The 21,239-nt window shown below is 45.0% G+C and overlaps 1 protein-coding gene across 1 annotated transcript in view; it reads left to right on the forward strand.

The window, feature by feature from the left end:
- The first annotated feature begins 149 nt into the window (after nucleotides 1-149).
- Nucleotides 150-21,239, forward strand: part of IFT74 (intraflagellar transport 74) — an 80,193-nt gene continuing 59,103 nt past the window's right edge. Inside the window, exons 1-7 of the mRNA XM_019554731.1 lie at nucleotides 150-237; nucleotides 2,844-2,984; nucleotides 6,118-6,253; nucleotides 12,020-12,068; nucleotides 18,742-18,840; nucleotides 19,032-19,092; nucleotides 20,346-20,405. Of these exons, the coding sequence (XP_019410276.1) occupies nucleotides 2,868-2,984; nucleotides 6,118-6,253; nucleotides 12,020-12,068; nucleotides 18,742-18,840; nucleotides 19,032-19,092; nucleotides 20,346-20,405 (522 nt within the window). The 5' untranslated portion in view covers nucleotides 150-237; nucleotides 2,844-2,867. The remainder of the gene's footprint in view (nucleotides 238-2,843; nucleotides 2,985-6,117; nucleotides 6,254-12,019; nucleotides 12,069-18,741; nucleotides 18,841-19,031; nucleotides 19,093-20,345; nucleotides 20,406-21,239) is intronic.

A 21,239-nucleotide genomic window follows, 5' to 3' on the forward strand; every position in this document is an offset into this window, starting at 1 on the left:
CCCACTACAGAGTAGACGCAGAGACTACATCTCCCAGCAGCCCCCGCGCCACGAGCCTGCCGCGAGACTCCCCCCACCTCACGTTTGGCCGAAAGGACGGCACGAGGGATTTCTACATGTCGCGAGAGCCGCCAGGCTCGGGTGGTGATTGGCTGCGAGCGGGATGGGGTGGGGCAGATGGTTGCTGGGAGACCGCTTCGTGCATTCAACCGCTGCTCGGGCGTGGGGGCCTATCGGGTGAGCCTGCGCTCGCGGGGCCAACGGCTGCTCCCCCTCCTGGGCAGAGTGGGACCAGCCTGCGCCGCGTCCCCGACCCCGCCACCTACCCGTGCTGCTTCCAGCCGTTCCTCGTGCCGCCTCCCCAGGGTCCCAGTGCAGTGCCGCCTCAGACGCTCCACCCCTCGCTTCTAGACCCCTGCTCCTCAACCGGGGACGGCAACACCGGGGACTGGGATCCCTCCGTGTGTTGCCAGCAGCTGGGACCGCAGCCAGGCAGCAAGTTGTCACCTTGTAGTTTCCTGCACCCTGTCTCAGGGTTTATCTTGAGAATCACGTTTGCGCCCCTCACAGGGCTCCCCACAGCACCCTTTCAGAAAAGCCTGCAGCACCCTGGTTTGAGTGTTGCTGCCCTGGGGTATTTGCACCCGGATCATCTCTTTTGACCCTAAGGTTGGGACCTGCTGATCTGGGGGGATGCGCAAACCAAACAAATCATCTCATTTGATTTTTCATTTGGTTTGCGCATCCTTCTAGATGGGTGGTTCCCGACCATGGGGTCACGATGCCATTTGATAAGTGCCGATTTAAAAAAAAGGGATTGCAAAGATGCTCCACAGTGTCGGACAGTTAGGATGAAAACGGCAGGAAGAGCATGGGGAACGGCGGGGTTCCCTCCTGTGGCTGCTTGGGACCAGGGAGAGCAGGAAGAGGGTGATTAGGCAGGGTGATTATGTGCATGTGCGCCTGCACACGTGCACGTGGCAACCCAGGCAGCATGGAGAGAAGCACCCACAGCTCCCTCCAAGTCTATGTGGGGGTGCAGATTGAGGCCCCCGTGGTGAGGGAGGGAAGGAGTGGAGCAAGGCTAGGGCTGGAGGTGCTGCCCAGCTGGGCCAGTGCACAGGGACCAGGGCAGGGATGCAGGGCCCGGCTAGGGGAACAGGATGGAGCCACAGGCAGCTTGTCCAGGGAGCAGTGGGGGGGAAAGGAGGGTGGCTCCCTGCCACCGCGTGCACTCCTGCAGAGGGTGGCATGGGGGGGGCAAGTGCCCCTCAAATTTGTATGCGAGGGTCACAACTCCATGCCGCTGCTACCACTGCTTCCAGGCAGGCAGGGAGAGCCTCGCAATGGCAGTGCAGCCAGCATGGGCTGCACTGCCCAGCAGCAGCACTGAGCCTCTCCACCCGGCTGTGTTCTTCTGAACTGGTCCCGCCTGCTGGGCTGTGGAGGCCTCCAGGGGGAAAGTAGCAAGGCAGGGAGCCCCGAGCCCACAGTGGGCAGTCCACATCCTTCCCTCCCCACAGGCTCCACTCCTGCCATGCTGCCTGTTGGGGGAGGGGGCGTTGATCTTGTCTACATCATTTTGGGGTTGCAAAAAATTCAAACTTCCAGCATTTAAATGGGGTCATGCTGAGGAAAAGATTGGGAAGCCTTGCTCTAGATTAATTATTCTCAGGCAGGGTGCTGCAGTGTTAGCATTGTTTGGCATAGGTGACATGTAAGAGAGGGTCCAGGGGGGCACATGCCACCCCTGAGATTGGCCGAAGCCACTGCTGGCTTTTGCAGGCGGTCACCACTCGCCACCCCTCTCCCTTTGCCACTGACATCACTACGAGCGTCTGTGGACATTCCCTGCTCACCACCAACACCACCACTGGCATCTGGGGGCAGTCCCCGCTTGCCACTTGCCACCTCCCCCCACACCTGAAATGGCTGTCAGTGCAACAAAGAACCGGCTGTATTATTTTTTGTACTAAAAAAAGTGAAAACTAAGAACTAGTGTTTTTTGTGGGGTACCTCAAGTCTATCCAGGAATGTCTTGAACCCAAAAAGGTTGAGAGCCAGATCTAGAGAATCTGCCTTTTTTCTCCCCCATAGAGTCAGTAACATGCTCCTGACTTGGCTTTTGGGGTGTGTGCAGTGCAGTCTGGGTGATCAGAGTCATGTCTGCAGTGCCCCCATTCCCTGTACTCTTACTAGCAACCTGAACTCTCTCCTGTAAACCATCAATTTGCTTTTTAAAACTATCCTTAGGGAAAACTTATTTAAATGGTTTGGCTGGTAGGAAACTGAATGCTGCTGCCACAGGTCAGTAAAAAAATATCAAGCATGGTTTTCAGAGATTCAGAGTCCCTACAGCTTCATTCACTCCAGTAAGCATTGTGGATGCCTAACAGATAGGGAAATCACTTACCAAAACCAGTCCACTTGTTTCCTAAGTCACCTAAAAACTTACCGCTTACTGTGTGGTGACTTCAGGCTAGATTCCAGTGGACAGTTGTTCAGAATACAGGTCCTACTAGTGTTGGCACTAGTTGTCATTTTTTAACAAGCAGTGAAGCAGAACTGCTTTTTCACTGGAGAAATGGGCCTTCCAGATCATATTAGCGGGACAATCTGAAAATTTGCTTCCCCTTTACAGTGTGGTACCACTTAAATAATATAGAACTTTAGGGTTCAACAACTTTTGGAAAACACTAAAATGACTTATGTGTATATACATGCACACAATTAAAGACTTCTAAAAAATAATTGATCTGTTTGCCCTCTGTAACTTAAATGATCTGTGGACATTAGGACATGAACTAATAATAATAACTAATAACTAATATACTACTTTCTAGGAGGAAGCTTAAAGTACATAAGAAATGGCAAGTAATCACAAGCCTCCTACACCTCGTCCTTCTTCAAGAGGACCAGGACTGACAGCCAGGCCTTCGTCATCTTTGTTACAGACTCCATCAGCAACCAGAGTAGGAACAGGGGTGTGTTAAAATAATTTGTTTGTTGCAAAGTTTTAGTCTTTATCTGAATAGCTGTCATTTTTCTATAAGGAAAAATAGGGTACCAGATGATGATTGCTGGTGACCAAGAATGCTTTCTTCATCTTTCATTCCAAGGTGGTTTTCTCCTTTATGTCATAACAACACTGTTACTCCATATATTGGATGGAATGGATCCAGAAATTGGATGGAATGATCAGGGTCACTAGTGATAGCAACAAAAAGTCTTTTAGAAAAACTATCTATTCTGCAGAGTGCTGCGTAAAGTGGAGATAATCAAACTAACTTTAAATAAGCTACCTCAAGCTTGGGAAGCAGTTTAGTTGTATTAGCATGGAGAACTGCGTGGGCTAATTCACTTATTGAGAACCACAGTACCGTATTTACTTGGGTAAAGGCTGACACTCCCATTCCCCCCATTTAACATGATGGGGAAAAGCCCTCATCTTACAATAGAGTATGAGGCAGTGTGGGGCAGCCCCCAGGGCCCAGCCTGCCCCACTGCCTCTGTATCCTCTGCATCCCCACTTCTCCATCCTTGCAGCCTCAAAACCTGCTGTCCCCACTGCTGCAGTCCCACTTACTTTTGCTCCACGCCAGCAGTCTTCATCCTCACTTCAACATGAAGCATGTACTCCATCCCAACCCTGTAGCAGTAGTGTCAGTCCTGCACCTCTGCTATGAGCTGTTCTCAGTGCCCCCAGGCTGCAGCAGAGCTAGAGCCTGTCAACATGGAGCAAAGGCAAGAGTAAGGTGGAGAGGCAGGCAGGGGTAGAGACTTTGGCAGGGGAGTGGAGAGGAAGACTGAAGGAAGGGGAGTGGGGATTTGATGAGATTGCTGGGGGCAGAAGTGGTGTGGAGCAGGGAGAGGGGGGCCTGAGGCTGTGAGGAACATGCAAAGTGGGGAAATTTGGGGAACAGAGGCCAGTGGCAGGGAGCAAGCTACCTGCTCCACGTTGTCTGCCCCATTACTGCCTCCCCCACTGTCTGTCTCCCCACCCTGTGCCCTATTACTGCCCCCCATCACTTATCCTCCCACTGCCTGCAGTAATAGGGGGGAGTATGAATATAAGATGATCCTCCAATAATTGGAGTCTGTACATGGAAAATTATAATCAATTTATAAATGTTCTGCATATAGAATTTTGGGGGGAATCATCTTAAATCGAGGGCCATCTTGTATTCAGGTAAATATGGTAAATCAGTTGATATTAAGCTTCAGGCTGCCATGGCTGTACCTTTTCTGAAACCTGAGCTAGCTTATTTTAAAGGTAGTTCAGTTATTAGAGAGATACATCAATGTCCTTATCTTTGCCTTCTTCTATGCTTTATTGACATTTTGGGAGTAATTTACATTAGATTTTCTTCTGTTCCTCTTAGATTTGGATAGTGGATAAAGGCTGAAACAAGGTTACATTCATGCTATTGATAAAATAACTGTCAGTGTAGTCACAGCACACCATTACAGAATAATTTACTTCATAGGGGGACATCTACATGAGACATTTACTAAGACTACTTAGCTCTGCAGTAAAACATCAGTGTCTACATACGCTGCCCCAGCAGGCCACAGAAAACGAGTAAACTCTGCAGCAGGATAGTACTTGTAAATACAAGTAATATCCTACTGTGAAGTTATTTACTGCGCAACAACACACATCTAGATCCTGACATGGGAGTAAATTGTACCCAGTCAGCCCAGCCAACAGGGGGCCACACTCCTGCCTGCTGCCTAGCTACATGACCTACCCAGCTCTTCTGCCGCCCAACGCAGCCACCTGGTGCCCGGGGATGACCCCTGTATCCCCTGCCAGCCTAGGGCTGCCCCCCAGGCCACACTGCTATTGCGAGCCAGAGCCCAGGACTGACTCCTATGCCTCCTGCCAACTTGGGCAGCTGTGGACAGAGCCTGGAATTCCCTCTGGCTGCTACAGAGGAGCAGAGCAGGGCAGGAGCAGCCCTGGCCTAAACTGCTCCTCCTGCCTCAAATTACTGCTGTCCCAGGTACATGTATAAAAGCTACTCCCAGGAATACTTTACTGCTGTGTAAAGTACTTTCCAGTTTATTCAGTCACATTAATTGCACATGTAGATGCTCTCAGTGGGTGCATCTATACATGTAATTAAGGCAACACAATAGACTCTAGAGCTGTTTGAGCGGGAGTAAACTGCTTCCAGGCACAGTGACTACATGTGTTCCCAAGACAGCAGCAGTTTGAACTGGGGTGTAGCAGGCCTGGGTTGACAGGGAATACAGGGTGGGGTCAGCCCCAGGCTCCAGGTGGTAGCAGTGAGCAGTAGAGGACCTGGCAGGAGGCAGGAGTCTGAACCCCGGTTGGCTGGGCTGACCAGGCACAATTTGCAGCTGGAGTCACCTTCCACACATCTGTGTGATTGCAGGTAAGTATTCCGCTGTAAGATAGTACTGTCCCCAAAAGTATTACCTTATGGCAGAGTTAATTAATGTACTGCACCCGAATACCGTAGATGGTGATGCTTTACGATGGAACTAATTGGCCTACTCCACAGTAAAGCACATGTGTAGATGCACTCTGTAAGGAGTGAATACAAGATTAACCCAAACTGTAGTTTTTTTGCTGTTATAGCATCTTGCCACTAAGTGGCAGAGGAGCTGGTTTGTACGTAGCACAGGCTATCTAGCCAGAGATGAAATTGAATTGCAGAGCAAACACATGATTGCTATACTAGTGTATAATTTTTCTGAAGGGTGGCTTTACCCTGGAATGGAGTAACTTGCACTTGTATTGTGTATGCTCTACTTTTAGTATGGACTAACTAGAGTTAATATATTCTTTAGTAAATATGTCATTGTGTTTTACACCAGGGTATAGTTATGCCTACTTTTCTGAAGAGTATCTTTACCATGGAGAGGAGTGACTTACATTACTATGCATCTGATTTCCATTCTGTTTTTACTCTGAAGTAAAGTGAAATTACTCTGGACTAAACAAGCAATAAAGATCTAAAATCATAATGTTTCTAACTGATAGAAGTACCCAAGCTCTAAGATTTCTAATACACTGCTTAATAATTGCATAAACATTATCACCTGCTAATTATTATTCTAAGATGGGATTTTGTTTTCTTTGCCCAGATGCCCCTTGGTACACCAAGACCTGGGACTCGTGCTGGTCTCATGGGTACTGGTGGGGTCCTGTCAAGTCAGATTAAAGTTGCTGATCGTCCAGTGACACAACAGGGATTGAGTGGAATGAAAACTGGAATGAAAGGTATTGTAGAATATGTGAAAAAGTATCATAATATTGAAAAGTTTTTTAAACTTAACAGTAACTCAGTTGTTACTGTTTTGGAGGAACTAGATGGTGGAAAATATGTTTAGCTCTGGTATCTCAGAAGTTTGAATAAAAACTCATAGGATTTGAAGGTTGAGTGAAAATTTAATTTAGCAGAATTGATAAGGATTTAAAGACATGTCTTGCACATAATGACATGGCAAGCTTCACACTTTCTTTGGTCATTGTGAAAGTAAAACTATATGGTAAATTTAATTAACTGTCTAGCATGCGAGTATGTATGCATGTTTACATGCCCATGTTGTCTAGAATATAAATCCCACTTCATTCCACAAAATATTGGAAGTTCATATCAAATTGAAAAATGTTGGTATGTCTGAGTGACAGCTTTAATTTGTGACTCCAGCTCATGTAGGTATGCTTAAGATAGCTTTAAAATAGTTGACTTGTTAGCAGTGTACCTGTGATACCATGGCTTCCCACCCATGCATTTTCCCAGGGTCGCACACAGTTTTGAAGTTCACGGTGAACTCTATCCTGTAGGAACTACACTGTGATCAGGATCTAAACAAGTGTAAAGCTAATATGACTGTAGGAGGTGCAGTACATTTTTGACTGCATTGCGGACATACATTTATTCTGTATTGAACACATGTGCACGTGCATGAATACACACAATGTTAGGAGAACCTCCTAAGCTTGCAAAATAAAACACTCAAAAGTTAGCAAAATGCCAAAGTTAAAGTTGAACTCTTAATTTGGTGCCCTTGTGTACATACATTGTTTTTAACTCAATGATCAGATGCTATATTTTCACAGAATTTCTGCCTTATTTTGTGCACAGAATAAAGAGTGCTTACTTAATAAACAGCTGTTTAATATTTTGTCCTCTTTGTTTAATGTACATTTCTTATTAATTTCCTCATGAGCCCTGACACTTGTTGCTACACTGAATGCTTCACAATTAATTCATTTCAGAGGTCCTCTGTAAGGTGAGGAGATAAGATTACCCCCATTTAAAGAGAAGGAACCAAGACAGTAAAATTAAAGTAAGATGTGTCCAATAAATTTAGATGCTGTAACTGGACTTTATCATTCTTAGAACGATGTAGAATCTAAATGTTCAAAAGAGAGTTCATTTTGATTTCACCTGCATTTTTAAATGCTCAGTATTCTTACAGATCAGACCCCTGGATCAGGGCCAGACCCTTGGTCAGGCATCAAAGAATAAGGAACATACAATTATTAACAGTGTATGAAAAGTTCCTTTTAAACTACTGACTGAGCATCGCATAAAAATTCTGTGACATAGGCAGAGAGCTAATTAGCAAGAATTGAGTCCCATTGAACAGCACTCAGCTTTGTTAACTGGTTCATCCCTAGGGCATTGGTTTGGCCCCAGAGAAGCTTTATTCTGTGTCTGAAGGAGGCAGAGATTTTGTGAAAAAAATAGTTTTTTCCCCAAGTACCTCTCCACCTTTACCTGCGCTGCAACATCCCACTTCCTCCCCCCCCCCCGGCCTGTCTATCACCCCTGACACCTCTATTTCCATTTTCACTGACTGGTTTTCTTGCCTGCATTGCATGCAAGCCTCTGGCTTCTTTACTGTTCCTTCCATCCAGGATCAGCATGCACACACACTAACTGCAGGTGTTTCCTCAGCCTACCAAAGGATTTTTTTAACCCAAAAGCTTGCTGAGATATATTTCTATTCAGCTGGTCTGCTAAAACATACCACAAATAAACTGACGCAAAAGAAGGGGTCTTGTCTGCCAGTGCCATGTCCTTAGACCAACACTCCTAGCACCTGACTGCAAGAACATAAGGCCCTGGGCACATCTAAGCCTCAGGGCTGGGGCTGGCAGGGAGAGTTCTCTGGCAGCCGTTGGAGGAAAAGCCACTGCAAGAAAGGAAAGAAAAGCTCTGTCATCATTTGGCTGCCTGAGGTGCTGCTGGTGCTACTGTGCTGCTGCTCACTATGTTATAATTTACCTTTTGTCGTTTAAAATGGTGGACCAAGCTGAGGCTGTAGAGGAGGAGGAGGAGGCCTCACTGGGGCAGACTACTGTGTCATGTAGAAGCCCCAGCGCTGGTGAGGGCCCACCTTAACACATACAGTGTCACCCATGTCATGAGTTTTGCTTGTTGGCAGTTTGAAGTGCAGCTTCATGGCCTCAGAAGGGGCTACAATCTCTACAAGTGTCATCCGAATCAGGCAAGCAATGACAGTCATAGGCAGTTTCATGCTTCCCCATTATGGCCTATGGGCAAAACAGTGAAATAGCTTTGACGAAACGAAACGGAACAGTGGTTTTGAAATGAAATGAAACTTGAAATGAAATGCTGTCCTGTAGAAACAGAATGGTGCTGTTTTGCACAGCTCTTAATTGCAGTACATATTGCATCTAGTGAAGTGTCTGAAATCTTTGTCAAGAAAGGCTAAAATGACTTATTCTCTTAAATGAATCAATTGTAATGTAACCAAATACAACTAATGGGGGTTAGAAAGAAGAGACAGATCGAGTCCCTCCTTTTTTGTTCTTGCTTCTAAAACTCTCAGAAGTAACAGACTTCTGTATTCTGTATTAAAGATGTTTCTTTTTAGTCCCAGAAGGACACATTCTTCATATACTTTTCCTCTTCAAAGCCCATTAACCACTGGAAAAAAGCTTTAGGATTGAATGGGGGGTGGGGGGCAGTGGAGCTCTTTGCAGCATCACACCCGAGGCTGGTTTTATGATAACTTGGTTCCATGTATTTAGAATTCCTTCATACATTATGAGCTGGAAATTGCTCTTTGTAGACCAGCAAAGGAGTTTTGGGTCACTGCAGAGCTCTGGTAGTGTCATTAGGATAATCCTTGTATTGTAGGTGGCCAAGAGTTGGTAAACGCCCTGCTGAATGAGTTTGTTAGCTGTACAGTAGATTGCTACCGAAATAAATTTCATAGCTTTTTCGGGTCAGAAAAGACTTCAGTAGATCATCAAGTCCAACTCCCTGCCCTGGGTAAGAAAGAGCACTGGGGTCAGATGACCCCAGCCAGGTGCTTGTCCTGTCTTCTCTTAAAGACCTCCAGGGTAGGGGAGAGCACCACCTCCATTGGAAGCCCATTCTAGATTCTGGTAACCCTTACCATGAAGAAGTTCTTCCTGATGTCAGATCTAAATCCGCTGTCTGTCAGTTTGTGGCCGTTGTTTCTAGTTACCCCAAGGGGCGCCCTGGTAAACAGCATATCTCCTATTCCTTGCTGCCCCCCCCCGATGAATTTGTAGCTGGCCACAAGATCACCTTCTCTTGCGGAGCCTGAAGAGATCCAGGTCCCTCAATCTCTCCTTGTACAGCCTAATCTGCAGGCCCCTAACCGTACAAGTAGCCCTCCTCTGGACCAAGGTTATCCACATACTTCTTCAAATGCAGTGCCCAAAACTGGACACTGTACTCCAGCTGCGGCCTTACCAATGCCACATGGAGAGGGAGTATATCCTCCTGAAGATCTGTTTTCCATGCACCTACTAATGCATGATAGAGTACGGTTAGCTTTACTTATCACCTTGTCACATTGATGACTTATGCTTACCTTGGAGTCTATGACTCAGAGCATTGGCAATGCTGTGGGGGTGCATGAAGGTGCCTGTGCACCCCCTGTGAAAAGGGGTGCCGCTTGCTACCCCCACCCCTCACTGCCAACATCACCAGCCGGAATCTGCGGGTGGTCAGCGATCACTGCTGGCTGCTGCTGGGTGGTCACCGCTCCCGGTCAGTGCTTGTGCCAGCTCATGTCAACAACGGTGGTGTCTGTGGAAACTTCCCACTTACTGATGCCGCGCTTCCACCACCACCAGTGCCGCTGTGCCCCTCTAGCCTGTGGGCGCGCATTGTTTATGATTCTGAGATCCCTTTCTGCCACTGTGCTACTTAGCGGGTCATCTCCCAGTCTGTATGTGTGTTGGTGATTCTTTCTCCATAGGTGCAGCCCACTTTTCCAACCTGTTCAAGTTTGCCTGAATCTGTTCCCTGCCCACCCATGTGTTTACTTTACCCCATAATTTGGTGTCGTCCACAAATTTGGACAGAGTGCTTGCCATGCCCTCATCCAAGTCACTGATGTTGATACTGAACAGCAGTGGTCCAAGGACCAAACCGTGGGAGACCCCACTGCCCACATCTTTCCAGGACGATACCGACCTATCCACCACCACCCTCTGGGTGCATCCCATAAGCCAATTTACCACCCACTTGACCGTGTTATTATCTGTGTCACAGCTGCTTAGTTTGTTTATAAGAATGGGATGAGACACCATATCAAAGGCCTTTCTGAAATCCAGGTAAATCACATCTACCTCGACTCCTGCATCTAAGCATTTTGTGACCTGGCTGTAAAAAGAAACAAGGTTAGTGAGGCAGAATCTACCTGCTATGAATCCATGCTGCTTGCCTTTCAGCATCATTTTTCCTGCTGGACTCCCACAAACGTGTTCCTTAATAAGTTTTTCAAACACTTTCCCAAGGATGGAAGTGAGACTAACCAGCGTATAGTCACCTGGATCTTCCTTCCTCCCTTTCTTGAAAATAGGGACCACATGGGCCCTTTTCCAGTCCTCTGGGACCTGTCCTGAGTACCACAAATGCTCAAACAGTCTTGCCAGTGGTTCTGCTATGACACTAGCTAATTCCCTCAGCACCCTTGGATGAAGATTGTCTGGGTCTGCTGGCTTAAGCATGTCCAGCCCCTCCAAGTCTCCCTTCACTAGGTTGGCGCTGACTCTTGGTGGGCTGGTGTCCCTCTTGTGCCTGTCTCTAATCTAACTGGGGGAGATGTCTTTATCCATGTTCAGGAATACAGATGTGAAAAAAATCATTGAAGAGCTCAGCTTTGTCACTCCTATCTGTCACCACTAGTCTGTCCTGTAGGCGTCCTATGTTGCCATGCATCATCTTTTTGCTCCTTCTATACCTGAAGAAGGATTTTTTGTTGTCTTCCATTTTTGATGCTGACCTGAGTTCCGTTTCCTGAGATGGACAGCATTGTGGAAAAAATCTAACCCAGCATCACTATCAAATGAGAGAACAGAGTGACTGAATAACACTTAGACTTGCAGTAAGCTGTCACAGGTGTTTTGCTGAGTAAACTGGGAAGAAAGCAGGTAAAGTATCTCCAGGTGATTTCAGCCTTAGGAGAGTCCAAAAAAAAAGACACAGCTCAAGGCAGGAGACTTGTTAACTCTGATTCCATGGCTGGAGTGGATCAGACTGCAGGAAGAGTTACTCAGAACTCAGCAGGCTGAAACAACACAGAAGGACCACATGTAAAAGATGGAAAAATCTGGAATAGAATTGGAGCAGAAACTGAAAATAAAACCTTAGCTGAGGTGAAAGTTACAGAAAGCAGGGTTAAGTTAAATGTTTCTGTGATGATTTGTCATGTAATGTCTTTATTTTCAATACACCTCTCTCTTCTAGCAAAATTTCATATTGTTTTTTAGGGCAAGTTATTGTTTTCATGCCTCCTGTGTCTTTGAAGACACAGTTATCATAAAAAATGTCAGTTGTTTAAGAAATCTAAATCCTCACAAAAGTATTTCTTTTATTTGGATGGATTGATTGAATAAAGTCCATGTGAGGTCACTGAAGGTGGTGACTGTGTTCTGAAGTGTAATTTCTGCAGGTCCTTTGTTGTCTGAACTACAACTCAATAAAATGCATTGCCTTCTAACAAAATGTTACTTGTTCTTTTTTGCTAGGTCCTCAGCGACAGATTATGGATAAATCCTATTATCTTGGATTACTTAGGTAGGTTTGTGGCAGTGTTTTCAAACTGGAACATGGCTAATGCCCTCTACCTTCCCATCATCCTTTTCAACGAATAAAATACAATCTCATAAAACTAGTAATAGCCATACTTTTTACTTAATTAGATTGGCTGTACATTTATGAGGGTTGGCTGTGTACATCATAAGGTTTGAAAGAACAAGGACGGACTTTGTTCTGGGGTGAATGTCCCAAGAACATTCTCGTTCCAAGAATAAATTGGCTTATTTGTTTTTTATTGCACTGAAGTCTCATCTTTGTTCTGGCTTAAACTCAAGTTATCCACAATAGGTTACGGCCTTCTTAGTTTAGCCTAATTTTAAATGAGTCTTCTGACTACAGAACATCATGGTGTATTTGGATTAGCAGCCTGAGTAGTTTAGCATTCAGTGCATTGTTAACTTGAGTGGCAGTCTCTGTGCATGATTGGCCAGCTACTTTGAGTTTAAAACATCACTTGTGCTTTGAATACATCTTTGCTGGGCTATGGGCAACACCTGAGGTATTACTTCAAGCTAGCACTACAGGGAAGGTACTCTCTGGGAATCTTATAAAGCTCTGTCACATTTGCTTCACTTGCTTGTGTTAGTGGGCACTGCTTTCTTCTACATATGTTGTTCCCTAAGGTTTAGTTTGAACAGGTTCAGAAAGATTACAAAACTAGGAAGTTTCTTGAAATGTCTAGTGTTTTTGCCATCATCACATCCCAGTAAAAATGAGGAAAGAATGACAATAGATTTCTGAGAGATTGCTCAGTAGTAAAAGTTTAGTGACCAATTTATATATTCTTATATATTCTATTTGCTAAATTAGTCCTGCCTCTTGAAAACAATTATAGAATATTTTCTTAACTATGAGACAATAAAACATTGTTTTTGCCATCATTCTTTAACTAAGTGCTAAATTACTAGTACTGTGCTAGTACTGTCTATATGGCTTGTGTGAACAGTCTCCTGATCATTTAATACATTACCTAATAGGGGAGTGAATTCAGTAGCATGTTTCTTGGTTAACTGGTCAGTTAAGGTTCAGCAAGCATCACAGGATCACAGGAAACTAGGGCTGGAAAGGGCCTCAACTAGTCCAGCCTCCTGCTCAGGGCAGAATGGTCTCTGACTAAACCATCACAGCCAAGTGTCTGTCTAACCTGCTCTTGAAAATTTCCAGGGATGGAGAGTCCACAGCTTCTCTAGATAGCCTGTTCCAATATTTGATCACTCATAGTCAGAAAGCTCCTCTTAATCTCTAACCTAAATTACCTCTGCTTTAGCTTGAGGTTATTGCTTCTAGTTTGATCCCATATAGCCACAGAGTATAGTCTATCTCAATCCTCTCTGTAATTGCCCTTCAGGTATTTGAAGACTATTATATAATTTCCCCTCAGTCTTCTGTTCTTCAGACTAAATAAACCTAGTTCTTTCAGTCTTTCCTTGTAAATCATGCTTCCCAGGCCCCTAATCCTTTTTGTTGCTGTGTTCTGGATTCTTTCGAATCTATCCACATACTTCTGAACATGTGGGGCCCAAAATTGGACACAGTACTCCAGGCCTCACTAGTGCTGTATAGAGCAAAAGAACTTCTTCCCATAATTTGCAAGTGACACTTCCGTTAATACAACCCATTATGCCATTGGTTTATATTGCAACAAGAGCACACTGTTGGCTCATTCAGCTGGTGGTCAAACATACCCTGCAGGCCGGATCCAGTACGGAGAGCTGCTCTGTCTGGCCTGCCAAGTTACCAGTGAGCAACTGGAAGTTGTGGGGCATGACCGTGGGAAATGATCTGCCACAGAATTCAGTCCCTTGGAATTTGCTAGTTTCTTGTGGCCCCACCAGCCCTGTCACTGCCATATACCATGTGCTGGACTTCCTGCTGTGTGCCCCGTGCCAGAGCCAGAGCTGCAGCTGTGACCCAGGACACAGGCATGTGGCATCAGTGGCAGCTTTGGCTCCAGCACAGAGCACATGGCAGGATCTGGTGCTGCTGCTGCCACTGTTGAGTGCCCTGGGACAGATCTGGAGCAGCTGCTGCCACCACATGCCCCAGACTGGATCTGTCCCACAAGAGGTTCCACAGTCTGGATCAGGTCTGGGGCATGAGGTGAGTTTGACATCCCTGGTCTACTGTCACTCCCAGGTCCTTCTCTGTAATACTTCAGTCTAGCCATCCATGTCCCAATCTGTATTTGTGCATGCAATTATTTCGTCCCAAGTGCAGGACACTTGCACTTGCCCTTTCTGAATTTCATCTGATGGAATGTGGACCATTTTTCTAGTCTTTCCCATGCATTCTGGATTCAAGTTCTACCTTCCAGAGTGTCTGCAGCTCCACCCGACTTGGTGTCATGGTAGCAGGCTCGTGGCCACTGGGGCAGCTTTGATGCTCCCTGGTGGCTGTGTGGCCCCTGCCTGGCTCAGGCTTGACTGTAGCCCACCACACCTTGTTCTTATTGAAGTTTGTGTAAGGGAGGCTACCCATGGGCTCTGAGTGAGCTTGACTCTGTGTCAATCCCTGTTGGACCTCTCTCAGGTCCCATTAGTCACAATCCTGCCTCCCAGTTTAATAGGCCCTCTCAGCTTGTCCGTACTTCTAAATTGCAGGGCTCCATTCCTTCCCTACACTGTGCCCTAAGCCTCATAGATGTAATAAATCCATGATGTTCTCATTTCATAATCTTGACCCCTGTCTGGATCCTCGGGCCTCCTGGTTCCTTACTTAGCTTCTCCCTGAGCTCTCGGATGCCTGGTCCCACACATAGCCCATTCTCTGGGTTCTCAGAACTCTGGTCCCACACACAGCCCCTCTCTGGGCCCACAGACCCCTCAGTCTCATCCCCCCTTCTGGGCTTGGGGACCCTTTAGTCCAAGTCAACCCCTGTGGGCCCATGGACCCTCTGGTCCAGGTCTTTAGCAATAAGTCTCAAGCTCGCCCCAGCAGGGCTCAAGGCTAAACTCTAGTTCAACTAAATCCTGCATCCTCTAGCAGGCACCCTAACCCTCTTTGGGCTTAACCTAAAACCAAAGCCACCTGCCTATACATAGGCCCCAGATAGATAGGCTCCTTCTCTGCCCGAGATACCTTCCCTTTATCTCCTGGTCTGAAAAGTTTCTAATTGAGCTCCACTGTCAGTTCAGCAGTTCTCCTGTCATCAGCTCCTCCCTTCATAGCTGCCAGGGCTGCAAGTTACCTTGCACCTTCACCTTCTCAACCAAGTCTTCTTTGTGAGCAGCAAGTTGAGAAGAGTTTCCCCCTAGTTGGCCTCTCTGCCATTTATACCAAAAAGTTATAACAACCACTCTGTAAGAATTTGTTGGATTGCCTGTGTTTTCCTCCCAGCAGATGTCCTGATAATTAAAGTCCCCCTGAGAAAACTAGGTCCTGTACTTTGGCAACTTCCATTGGATGTTTAAAGCAGGCCTTATCCATCTCATTTGGTGACATATAGCACCCCCTCGCCCCCGCCACTGTTGCTCTCCTCTCTGACTTTTACCCAGGGGCTTTCAAAAGGCATACCTTCCACTTTGTACAGCACTTACATGTCTATCTCCATTATATATAGGGCAACACCTACTTGTTTTTTTCTCCCTGCCTGTCCTTTCTGAACAATTTGTACACATCCATGACAGTACTCCAGACATGTGAAGTGTCCCACCACATCTCCATAATCCCAATTACATCATAACTTCTCAATTGTTCCTTTTCTTCCTGTTTATTCCCCATGGTTCTCTCACTAATATGAGAGAACCATGCCAGGTAGTGACACTGAAGTCATAAATGCTTGGGCAAGAAGGGTGCTTGTACACATGATGCCATTACCATGTACACATGGCAGAAATGTCAATGGCATAACACTGTACACATGCAAGAGTTTTGGGGGTTTTAAATGAGTTTGCATTGTTGCAAACTAAACTACATCCAGATGTAGTTCAGTTTGCAGTGTTGCAAATTGCAACAATGCAGCTGTCAGCTTGTCCCCCACTCCCCTGCTATGAGCAAGGCAGGCAGGCTCCACAGAAAAAAAAGATGGGGCCTCTTGCCACTTCTGCCTTCATTAGGCTTTTGCAGCCGGCAGGATACCTTGGGCTGTCTGGAAATGGGCTGGCTTGCTCCTGGGACAGTGTGGGAAGGCAGCAGAAGGGTGTCTGAGTTTGCTAGTGGCTGGAGAAGGTGGCAGAGATGGTGCACAGGGTGCTGGAAGCCTGGGCCATTGTCCCTGCCACCTTTTCCAGCTGCCAGCAAACCCAGCCACCTTCTTGCCATTTTCCCACACTGCCCCAAGGGAAGCCAGCCCTTACTTGGGTAGCCCCAGGCATCCTGCTGACCACAGGAGCCTGCTGAAGGCAGAAGCAGTGAGGGGCCCAATCCTTTTTTTGGCAGAGCCTGCCCGCTTCTGCAGTCAGAGGGTGAGCTGCAGGGGGCCCCGGTCCTTCCTTCTGCAGTGGCAGAGCACCCCCGGGGCCACCCAGATGGGCTTATAGCAGGCTGGGTGCTACCCTAGCTTGAGTTCAGGGAAGAGCTGGATTGGGCTGGGTGCTGCCTCTGAGCTGGGGCAGCACCTGGCCTGCTAGCAGCCTGCCAGGGTAGCCCCAGGGGGCACTGCCACCATGGATGGGAGGACCAGGGCTCCCCACAGCTCAGGGACCACTTGGCCCACTGGCAGCTTGTCCCCCTGCCGTGGGCAGGCTCCGGGTCAGACCAAAAAAAACCCCAAGGATCGGGCTCCTCAACACAACATGATGGAAAGTTTGAAACAGTTTAGTTCTCAGGGTTTTATTTTATGCCCCACCATTTCAATTAAGGGATCATAGAATAAAAACCTGAGGACTAAACTCCTGTCACATGTAGAAGCACCTGAATAGTCGATTCTCTGAAAAGAGCATTTATTGAACACAGCGATTTGCGGTTTCAAGCGTAAGACAAAGAAGTAACAGAAAAAGTTTAACTAAGCTAAGACACAGCTAAATAAGACACAACAACACCACACAACTTAAAACACACAATTTAGTTTAATTCAAAACACAGCAGAAACTTTTTGTTTAAGCTACCTGGTCCCTTTCCTGTTACTGCAGGTCATACACCTGTCACATAGCTTCAGAATTAGTTAAAGGGCCAGAGACTGTTAATTATGCCATGTGTTTGCCAGCAATTGCCTCCTTGATGGCCATCCTAGAGGAGCCACCTTTATTATTTTTAGGCTCAGTGTGGTAGAGGGTTGAGGCCTATCCAGCTCAGTGCCTAGTAGGTTGCAGTCACCAGCAGAGTAGCTTAATTCTTCTTGATAATGCTCTCACTATCTTCATCCACTCTTGCCCCAGCCTTTTTTATGACTGTTCACCTTATGACATGGGTCTGGTGTTGGTTGCGACAGACTCCACTTTCTTTACATCTAATGGGCTGCAACCATTAGAAGAGACTGATTTTCTTTGTGTCAATCGTCTTATCAACCCAGTCTTGCCCCAGCCACTGTTCTTTATGCAGGAGGGCCTTTATTATGACTTGCTTGGCCATTGAAATTTTCAGATGATTACTTTAGCAATACATATAACATAACATTACAAATACAGCCACAGCCAATAACATTTGAGCTAAGAACTACTAACATTAAAACTACTTAAATTTATATAAACATGTTACATCGCAACATACAGTTGGTTATAGTTCATTTTAAACTCCTGGAATTGCCAAAAATGTAACTGATAGCTCTGTCATCCCCCTGAGAATATTGCTAAGGCTTCTACTACTGCTTCTGCTTACTAGGTTTTTATCTAGGTCTCCTAGCATTTTACTTACCTCTGGACTTTTAACTCCATCCCCTGGTAACCTGGTTTGAAACCCTCCTTGCTAAATTAGCAAGCCCATATGTAAAGGTACTGTTTCCTCTCCCTGTCAGGTAGACCCCATCTCTTCCCAGTATTCCTTCTTGGAACACCACTTCCTGATTGAAGAAGCCAAAGCCCTGCTGTTGACACCATCTACACACCTATGTGTTGATCTCCAGAATGCATCTGTTTAGTAATGTGCTGAGGAAAAATTAGGAAAGCGCTTATTTAGGGCAGGAAGTAACATTTTGTAATGGTGTAACATACTAGCAATCCATATGCTATAAGTAGTAATTGGAGATGTCACTAGAAGCCTCCATGCTGTACCCAAGTGAATCACCATGAAATACACTCAAACCACATGGTCCTGCTTTGCATACATCAGATCTGAGGAGTACGGCAATGCAGCCACCCTAGAACAGTCCTGGGTATCCAATTGACATACCTGAGACAGAGAACCTATTTCTAGCTCTGGATACAAGATCAACTGCCCTATTACCCTTGACTGGAAGGTGGTGAGAACATCACCTGGGCTCCTGCACCCTTTACTCTTGCACCCAGAGCTGCCTATTTACATGTTCTGTTCAGGGTTGCCCTGGCAGTATCATTGATGTTTACGTGGATGAGCAGCGTGGGATAGTAATCAGACAATAAGTCTCAGGATCACTCTGTTTTCTCCCCTCCCTGCTCATACCTTTTAGCAGCTTGAGACACCCAGTGCCATAAGAGGAAAAGAGACTGAATAAATATGAATATTTAGACATTTATAATAAAATATAAGATGTATCCTACAATACATTTTAAATATGAGTAACTTTGTTTCCTGTCCACAGAAGCAAAATAAGTGAACTCACAACAGAAATTAATAAGCTGCAGAAAGAAATAGAAATGTATAACCAAGAGAATTCTGTCTACCTATCATATGAAAAAAGGTGAGTCATGTTCTAATTGAGCATAGCTAAATATCTTATCAATTGCTTATTATTTGTTAAGAATACTAGTGCCATCTGAACTGCAGAACATTAACAGTTGATACTTTTCTGATTTTGTTTTGCTGCACTGAAGACTTTCTTTCAAAACTTTGTTTTCTGTTTTGTTTTGCTTTGTTTTGCCATGTATCTAGGGCAGAGGCATTAGCTGGTGAAATCAAAGAATTTCAAGGTCAACTTGCAGATTATAATATGGTATGCTACTCTCCACTTTTTTATATTAAATTTTTCCCCATTATGATTGTATATTGAATATATTGGTTTTGACTTTAGTTTCTTTTTCACTAGTGTATCTCCATTGAAAAAAAATACTGATTAGTAATGGTTTTAATTCAGTTATTAAAGCAGAAACAAATACAGGCAACCTCCACTTAACACTATTTCACTTAGCGCTGTTTTGCTATAATGCTTATTTTACATTCACACCTGATTCCACTTAGCGCTCAGCGAGTTTTGTTATGACGCTAATGATTGCCATCTTGGTGTTAGTGTACTTCATGGTATCTCCCCCAGGCACAGCATGGAGGTATCTAGTGACATCTCTGATTACTTAATCTGTGACCTCAAGTAAAGTATATGGATTGTTAGTACATTACACCATTACAAAATGTTACTTCTTGCTCTCAGTGCTTCCCAAACTTTTCTTCAGCATGACCCCATTTTCTCAGCATGGCCCCTCATTCCCAACCCATAGTCCACCACCTCTGGTGACACCATCTCAGGTTGCTCACAACCCACAGTTTGGGAACCACTGCTGTATGTGTTCATATTAAGACATTTTTAGTGATACCCTAGAGTTATATTGTATTTATATTGTGACTTACTAGGAATCCATCAAGTTGCTTAGATTTCATGAATATGTCCATACTACTTTTCTGGCACTCCTTAGTGTACCACTGAGAAGCATAGCCTTCCCCATAAGCTCCCACTCTGCAGGCACCAAACCTGGAAAGATAGTAGCAAAGCTACTCTGGGGTAGCTGCTTCTACACCTTGTTTCTGGTGTGTATGAGAGTGACAGTGGTGGCTGCCATTGTTTAAAAACAATGTTTCCTTTGAGTTCTGCAATGCTAGTTGATTGATCAGCATGTTTCATAGCCACAGTTAAGCTGTTTAGGAAGTTAAGCTAATCAGAGTCTGAACTGGAAAATTTCTTAATTCCAAATTTGGGAGGAATTGAAAAATAGATTTAGTTTCTGTTTGGCACAGTAAAGAGCAAAGCCATAGAGAGGAAAATATTTTGAGTGATTATTTAGTATGAATACTGTGTGTAATCTTTTTGGTTTCTAAGCCAGATTTTTATGTTTATCATAACGAAAGACTATTGCTCACTTCTTTTGCTACATCTTCATACAATATTTCATGAGTTTTCTTTTTTCTTCTGTGCTTCTGTTGTGTGGTTAAAAAAGAGAGCAAGCCTTAACCATTTCGACTTCTGTCTTGTTTCAGCTAGTGGATAAACTTAACACCAACACTGATATGGAAGAAGTGATGAATGATTACAATATGGTAAGAACTTGAATGCTTGCCATGCAAGTATGGTTTTTACAATGCAAGAGTATATGTTACAGGCATGATATATTCACTGCTTTTGCACATACATAATTTTCTTGAAATAGTGTCTTATCTGTTAGTCATGTAAGCAAAACTATGAATGCCATGTTGTTTGTGGGACTGGGTCCTACACAAGTTATTTGATTTATTTCTTCGGCTGTTTATAAAATAACTGGTATATATTTTTTACTTTGTTACAACTTATCAGATAACAAATTTAACATTAAAAGATTCATTCAGTCCCCTAAAATAATGACAAACATTTATCTTCCATCAGCAGCACTCCCTTAACCCAAGTAAGTGTCCACAGGAGTCTTGTGGGTTTTCTTCTTTTCTTTTCAAAAGAACTGATATTTTTACTACATTTTATATTCTTAGAAATACTACTAAGTTGGGACCCAATTGATTCCTTTTCTAATTTAAGAGGACAGAACTTACAGTACTATTATAGTTCCTTACAGAAACTTAGCGTTCTTCACTGATTCACTGATTTTCAGCTATGCTGGACATATAAAGATGTCACAAATGACACAGAGATTAGAGCAGTACAGGCAGTCCTCAGACTTATAACACAATAGGTTCCTGAAGACCTGTTGTGTCTTAAGTCGAATCGTTGTAACTCAGAACCAGTTTTCCCATAGGAACAATGTTATAAATGGGGGATTGGTTCCTTTACATTGCTGGATACAGCTGTGCGCAGCTGGTAAGTGTGTTGTGGAAAGGGAGGAGGGAGGGAAGGGGCATGGGAGGGGCAGATCAACCTCCCCAATGGTGAGGAACAGAGGGAGG

This window comes from Crocodylus porosus, unplaced genomic scaffold, assembly GCF_001723895.1.
Source record: "Crocodylus porosus isolate Cpor-Errol unplaced genomic scaffold, CroPor_comp1, whole genome shotgun sequence".
Classification (NCBI taxonomy): Eukaryota; Metazoa; Chordata; order Crocodylia; family Crocodylidae; genus Crocodylus; species Crocodylus porosus.